Below are 7,845 nucleotides of genomic sequence, written 5' to 3' on the forward strand. Positions count from 1 at the left end.
ATATGTTAAGAGACCATTGACTGATCGAACGAAATATGTAATCTATTGTATGGATGTGAATCTGCTGCTTGAGGAGAATCAGTGTAATATGCCAACAGTTGGAGTAGTCAAGCATTTCAGAGCAAACAACTCTGTTAATGTGCAAATGAACAAACAATAAACTTGAATTTCAGCTTGTGTTTTCATTGTGGACACTGGGTGGAGCAGGGTTAGGGTGCCATGGTTCGTGCGTGTGTCGCGGGTGAACCTACTGTCCCTCGATGAGCCAGGTGCACTTGGTCATGTATTTGTAGTTCCCTGGGCCGTCGGTCAGGAAGCCAGAGGGTCCAGACAGCCTAGGGGACACAGGTCAGAGGTTGCAGGTCAGACTCAGGAGAGGGAGGGCACTTTAGACACCACCAACACCTCACTTCACACCCTGTCACATGACAGGTAACTGCATCTGATTGGCGGATTTCACGAGTAGAAACGAGCTATGACTTCCCCACAAACACAGAAAGGTTCAGGAAAAGAAGAACAAGGGACAATTACTGAAGTGGAAAGCAAACCAGCAAACGTTCTGCTATCTGAATTCTTCCCCAGCAGGAAGCCTGTTTGGGCTTGTCTCGTTGTGGCCACGGTCAGCACAGAGAGGAGCAGGCTGAGAAGTCCTGCTTGCTGTGATGGTAAAGCGGCTGAGGAAATGCTGAATGAGAAAACTATTGCACTTAGATAGCGTGTCTTCGACCTTAACATTACTGAAAGCGCTTTACATTTTTGCCTCTCATTCACCAATTCTCACAACACACAGCCCTTTCACACACACACACACACACACACACACACACAAACAGGCTCTGGCCTGCCCATCAGGAGCAACTAGAGATGTCGTGTCATGTTCAAGGACACTTCCACACATGGACAGGAGGAGTCGGGCATCAAACTGCCAACCCTGAGGCTAGAGGATGACTGGAGCTAGGGGATGACCCTGGAGCTAGAGGATGACCCTGGAGCTAGAGGATGACCCTGGAGCTAGAGGATGACCCTGGAGCTAGAGGATGACCCTGGAGCTAGAGGATGACCCTGGAGCTAGAGGGTGACTGGAGCTAGAGGATGACCCTGGAGCTAGAGGGTGACTGGAGCTAGAGGATGACCCTGGGGTTAGAGGATGACCCTGGGGTTAGAGGGTGACCCTGGGGTTAGAGGATGAGCCTGGGGTTAGAGGGTGACCCTGGAGCTAGAGGATGACCCTGGAGCTAGAGGGTGACCCCGGGGTTAGAGGGTGACCCTGGGGTTAGAGGGTGACCCTGGGGTTAGAGGATGAGCCTGGGGTTAAAGGATGACCCTGGGGTTGGAGGGTGACCCTGGGGTTAGAGGGTGACCCCGGGGTTAGAGGGTGACCCTGGGGTTAGAGGGTGACCCTGGGGTTGGAGGGTGACCCTGGGGTTGGAGGGTGACCCCGGGGTTAGAGGATGACCTGCTCTGCCTCCTGTGCCACAGCTACCAGGGGAAGTGTACCACACACACCACCTCTCCTCACACTGTCACACAACACAGACAGTTTACCACAGATACCCCCTTTCCACCGATGCAAACCTGGTTCTGGTTCAGCGAGTGCTGGTTCGCAGCTGGTTCAACTGGCTCAACTTCTAAGAACCGGTTTGCTTTTTCCACGGGCCAGAGAACCACGTCGTTACGACGTCACTGCCTGTATGCACCTGTGGACGTCTGGCTCCGGGCTCTGTAAGCCTCCGTCTGCGTCAACACACCAGAGATCCAACGTGTGTGTGCTGCCTGTGTGTGCTGCCCGTCGTGGTCGATCGTCCATGTACAGAACAATGCAAGTTCTTTGCTGAAGCTCACAAATTCTGTTGCTCTTGGTTGGTGTCGCATCCTCCCGCCCCCGGACCCTGGCGTGACTGGAACGGTTCTCAAACAGCTAGGGGTTGATGGCACTCTGTAACTTGTTTTATTGGCCGGAACGTACAGAACTGGTTTGAGGTCGGCCACCGGCTCCAAACCCTCAAACTGCCTTGGTGGAAAAGGGTTGTCAAGGTGTTGCTGGTCTTGCACCCAGACAGATTCTACAATGGCCTGGTTTCAGACAGATTCTATAATGGCCTGGTTTCAGACAGACTCTATAAAGGCCTGGTTTCAGACAGACTCTATAATGGCCTGGTTTCAGACAGATTCTATAATGGCCTGGTTTCAGACAGACTCTATAATGGCCTGGTTTCAGACACATTCTATAATGGCCTGGTTTCAGACAGACTCTATAATGGCCTGGTTTCAGACAGATTCTATAATGGCCTGGTTTCAGATAGACTCTATATTGACCTGGTTTCAAACAGACTCTATAATGGCCTGGTTTCAAACAGACTCTATATTGACCTGGTTTCAGATAGACTCTATATTGACCTGGTTTCAGATAGACTCTATAATGGCCTGGTTTCAGATAGATTCTATAATGGCCTGGTTTCAGATAGATTCTATAATGGCCTGGTTTCAGATAGATTCTATAATGGCCTGGTTTCAGATAGATTCTATAATGGCCTGGTTTCAGATAGATTCTATAATGGCCTGGTTTCAGATAGATTCTATAATGGCCTGGTTTCAGATAGATTCTATAATGACCTGGCTTCAGACAGACTCCCAGGTTCAAGGCCATGAGTGTTCAGCAACAATACTGCAACTGTAAAACATTAAAATCCCAGGCTATCACCTATGACGATAGATAGCTGATAAGGATGGCCTGATCCTGGCCTAGGTCTGACTGGCACTCTGCACAACAACAACTACTATCACTGTTTACTTTAGGATTTCTATTAGCAGCGGAGGCAGGTCTGTCCGAACAACAACACCCCCCCCCCAAAACGAAGTTCACTATATTTCGGAGCAGGTTAATGTAATAGTCTACTGTCTTATAGCTAATGTAATATTGCACATCTTTTTGTCCTATTTCCCCTAAAGCAGAAAGGTTAGGCTACGTTAAGACACCCCTTCCACTAAGTTCTAAATGGCATAAATGCTGCACGTGTCCACTGTCTGCTTCATTTGATCTTGACATATAGGCTAAACCTTCTGTAGCAAATAATAACAATAAACCCACTGTTAATAACATTATCTTAATGCAGTGTGACTACTTTAGTAATAGTGCACCTAAAATACAAATGTGAGCAAGGGCGTTCAGCAATCACTATCGAATAAACAGCCATGTGCAATTTAGCTAGCAGGTGAAGAATACAAACAACGAAAATCACCAGTTAACTTAATTTAAATTTGCAAGAACTATAGACTAATACAATAACAGGCTTAAATGAACTGACAACATCAGTTATACGACTTACAGTTGTCAAGGACACACAGTGGCACGTGGGCCCGCTCGCGGTGTGAAGCGTGTCTGTGCTATTCTCCAACATTACTCTAACAGTCACTGCTGATAGACGGCCTATTGTACAGCCCTATTTCTGATACCGTGGTGGCAGAAATGTTGCCGTGGCGACCGCAAAATCAACATAGAGGAAACACTGACTATACCTAATGGCTAGTTTCAACCAATTTTTACTGAGTGAGTCTACCCTGCGTAATGACAGAGACTTCTACATCTCATGCTGATGATGTAGAGACCTCTCCGTCTCATGCTGATGATGTAGAGAACTCTCTGTCTCATGCTGATGATGTAGAGACCTCTCTGTCTCATGCTGATGATGTAGAGACCTCTCCATCTCATGCTGATGATGGAGAGACCTCTTAGTCTCATGCTGATGATGGAGAGACCTCTCTGTCTCATGCTGATGATGTAGAGACCTCTCCATCTCATGCTGATGATGGAGAGACCTCTTAGTCTCATGCTGATGATGGAGAGACCTCTCCGTCTCATGTTGATGATGGAGAGACCTCTCCGTCTCATGCTGATGATGGAGAGACCTCTTAGTCTCATGCTGATGATGGAGAGACCTCTCCGTCTCATGTTGATGACAGAGACCTCTTTGTCTCGTGTTGCTGATTGTTCCAGCTGTCAAGCAGAGGGCATCTTTCAGAGCCATGTGGAACAGCAGCAAAAAGAAGCAGGATTCCGGTGTTAACAAGGGCCTGGCTGGCAGACAGACCAGGACACCGTCAACACTGTCTGTCTCCAGTGTGTGCGGGTGTGTCTGTCTCCTGTGCGTCTTCAGCCTAATTCACTTCAGGCCGCCTGCATCTACAGTCAGGAAACCCCTACTAACACAGAGGAAGTGGGCCGGCCCCAGTCACAAGGTCTCTCAGCGCGGCCGGCCACCGGACGCACTCAAGACGGAGCTTGTGGAATTATCGGGACTTCTAGAACTTAAAGGGCTGACAACGGTCGGATCAACGGTAACGACACACTGGAACGATGAGCGTTCTAGAACAGAGAATGGAGGTCCATGAGGCCTGTCTCCATCACATCAACACTGAAACACTCTCTCCATAGGGGCCCTGTCAGTCTTATCGCACAGCGGGCAGACATGAGCAGATCAAAAGAGGCACCCAGATCAAGATCAAACACTCAATGATTCGAGTTAGCACGACTTCGCCAAGAGCAATACTTCCTATCGAAACACGCACCAGGCTTGAGATACAGACCCTAAATGCGTCTTCTGATTTGAGCGTATGCGTGTTTGAACAGCCTCCTTGGTTCAATCCTCCACCCAGGCTAGCCTCCAGGTGTTACAGGTGACGTGGCGTCGTTCATCAGGGTGGCTTCCTCCAGATTTTGCCCACTCCGAGGGTCAAACCAGCCCCTCTGACTCACAACCGCCTCAACTAAACACTGCTTTAGAAAGAGTGTTTAACAAACTCAACTCAGTCACAGACACACCACACTAGCAGAGTCACAGACACATCAGACCAGCAGAGTCACAGACACACCACACTAGCAGAGTCACAGACACACCACACTAGCATAGTCACAGACACATCAGACCAGCAGAGTCACAGACACACCACACTAGCAGAGTCACAGATACACCAGACTAGCAGAGTCACAGACACATCAGACTAGCAGAGTCACAGACACACCAGACTAGCAGAGTCACAGATACACCAGACCAGCAGAGTCACAGACACACCACACTAGCAGAGTCACAGATACACCAGACTAGCAGAGTCACAGACACATCAGACTAGCAGAGTCACAGACACACCAGACTAGCAGAGTCACAGACACACCACACTAGCATAGTCACAGACACATCAGACCAGCAGAGTCACAGACACACCACACTAGCAGAGTCACAGACACACCACACTAGCATAGTCACAGACACATCAGACCAGCAGAGTCACAGACACACCACACTAGCAGAGTCACAGATACACCAGACTAGCAGAGTCACAGACACATCAGACTAGCAGAGTCACAGACACATCAGACTAGCAGAGTCACAGACACATTAGACTAGCAGAGTCACAGATACACCAGACTAGCAGAGTCACAGACACACCAGACTAGCAGAGTCTCAGACACATCAGACTAGCAGAGTCACAGATACACCAGACTAGCAGAGTCACAGATACACCAGACTAGCAGAGTCTCAGACACATCAGACTAGCAGAGTCACAGATACACCAGACTAGCAGAGTCTCAGACACATCAGACTCAGAACTCATCTCAACCAAAACTAGCTGCTTTTAATACCACAACACAAATCAAAAACATGTCTGTCTAGCGGCTATTATGACTCTGATGAACAGCAGAGGTCAAAGTTCCAGGCCGAAAGTGTGTCAACAATAAACCACACCCTGTGGTAAACTTAAAAATTCCAATCAATTCAGCCACCAGCCACCAAACATTACAGAACAGGGGCTCACAATCTTTAAAGGAAGTTTGTTTGTTTATTACCACTGGAGATCACAGCCATTCAGCACCCAGAGCACCCCACACGCAAACATCACCCACAATTTCCTGGATGCACTCAAAGATAGCAATACTAATTGGACAGAATGCTGTCGGCCTATTACCTGCTGCCCGAGTTTAGGCTGAGCTGATACAGACAGAAGGACAGATAGACAGACATAGAGATAGAGACAGACAGATATAGAGACAGACAGACAGAGACACAGGGAGAGAGAAAGAGAGAAAGAGAGAAAGAGAGAAAGAGAAAGAGAGAGAGAGAGAGAGAGAGAGAGAGAGAGAGAGAGAGAGAAGACACAGAGACAGTATGGTAAAATGTCTGTTACATCAATGTGACTGCCTTTGAGCTTCTCAGTCATCACTTCCTGTGGGAAAATGCCCAACTTCGGTTTGGATAGGATCGGTCGGAGAGCAGGATTAGAGAGGTGGGGTTGTAGAGGAGAGGGTTGGGGAGGAGAGGGCCTGGGAGTAGAGGGTTGGGGAAGAACGTAGTAGAGGGTCATGATAAGGGAGATGGGAGGGGAGGATTAGAGGAAACAAACGAGGAAATCATAGCTTGTTTTCTGCCATACGGCTGAACTGTCACATAAATTGGGTTATAAATGGATAAGTGCAGTTCCAGCCAACTCAAAGTCCTCCAGTGTCAGTCTGACTGGGAGTTTCACATTTCAGCTACAAAGCAGGGATGGTAAATAAGCCAAAACACTCTCATTCCAGTCATTATGTGTACAGACTATCAACCCACATCTCGTGTGTGTGATGCTACAGAAACAGCTGTGAAAAGGGTAACTTTGTTCGGTCAATTATCCAGATAGAGCCGTGACAGCCAGCTACACATCACTAACATGCCTGTAACCGTTTATAGATACTGATTTGACGCCATCCAGTTAGGTACTGTGAGCAGAATTGATCCACACGAGATATTACGTGCCTTTAACAGTACGAGCGACGGTCACAACAACTTTTCCCATTGCTGTCATTAGGTCAATAAACTGGCCACCACAAAATAGGTTTGTAAATCATCAACACTTCCTTGTCCTGTTCACATTGGTTACTCTTAACAATGCGGAACACAGTTAGCTAGTTAGTTAACACATGAAACACAAACACGTAGGGTAGTCAAAACACATTGTAGCTGCAACGTTGCTTCTGTATTTTTTTGTGGACAATTACAGGGTTTTAGATGCTAGCAATTAGCCTCAGAAAGCACCTAATTGCAAGCTAGCTCTTCAGGGCCGATATTAACCAGGTATTACGTGAGAGACTGATGGACAGTTGTCTAGCTAGCAATATTTCCTAGGACAGGGAGTTGGGTCTGTAGCTAATGTGGGAGGAGACGTATTTTGACTTAAGACAGCTAACGTTAGCAAATGCAATGTAAACAATTCCACGCAGCTGATTAGCTAAATATATCGGTCTCACCTGAACCTTCCTCCGCAGTGTTGGCATTGGTCCCCGACCCAGCCTGGGTTACACAAACAGCTGCCAGTAGCAGTGTTGCATTGCCCATTGAGGCACGGCTTGTCGCATTCTTTAGCCTCGGTGAACCTAGGAAGCCCAAAGAGCAAACCGAAGACACAGAAGAGTAGCAGCGTTTTCAGCATTGAGCCGCGGGGACCTTCCTTCAACCCGCGGCTCAGGCTACGGTCAAAGCCTATGCAGGCCCGCCGTACTGCCTTGTCCATCCTCACAAAAGATGGCTGCTTGATTCAGGCACTCCGACTGTCCGATTATCCACGCGACGGATCTGGTTTTCCAGCTCCTTTTTAGTCGAGTGGAACGCTGTTGAAAAAACGTGTAGTATTTTGTTGTATCGGAATTTAATCTATTACTTGTTCACATCTTTCCGGTGGTTACGGTACCACCGCCGCACTGAGCCGCATATTGACATCTGGAAGTGACGCGAAGCGTACGGTCAAGTGGAGGAAATGCGCAACGACTTTGAGCGCGAGTGCTTGAATAAAGCCTTTGTCGATGCGTCTTCACAGCGC

The 7,845-nt window shown here is 48.1% G+C and overlaps 1 protein-coding gene across 2 annotated transcripts in view; it reads right to left on the reverse strand.

The window, feature by feature from the left end:
- Positions 1 to 7,779, reverse strand: part of atrn (attractin) — a 48,677-nt gene extending 40,898 nt beyond the window's left edge. The window contains exons 1-2 of one of the 2 annotated variants that reach the window (XM_084673572.1): positions 7,277 to 7,779; positions 252 to 335 (exon numbers count right to left, since the gene is read on the reverse strand). In XM_084673572.1, the coding sequence (XP_084529698.1) occupies positions 252 to 335; positions 7,277 to 7,539 (347 nt within the window). In that variant the 5' untranslated portion in view covers positions 7,540 to 7,779. The remainder of the gene's footprint in view (positions 1 to 251; positions 336 to 7,276) is intronic. The other variant, XM_084673563.1, reaches the window with a different exon arrangement.
- Between the last annotated feature and the right edge of the window lie 66 nt (positions 7,780 to 7,845).

Source organism: Hypomesus nipponensis, chromosome 3 (assembly GCF_054491055.1).
Source record: "Hypomesus nipponensis isolate SF chromosome 3, ASM5449105v1, whole genome shotgun sequence".
Lineage (NCBI taxonomy): Eukaryota > Metazoa > Chordata > Actinopteri > Osmeriformes > Osmeridae > Hypomesus > Hypomesus nipponensis.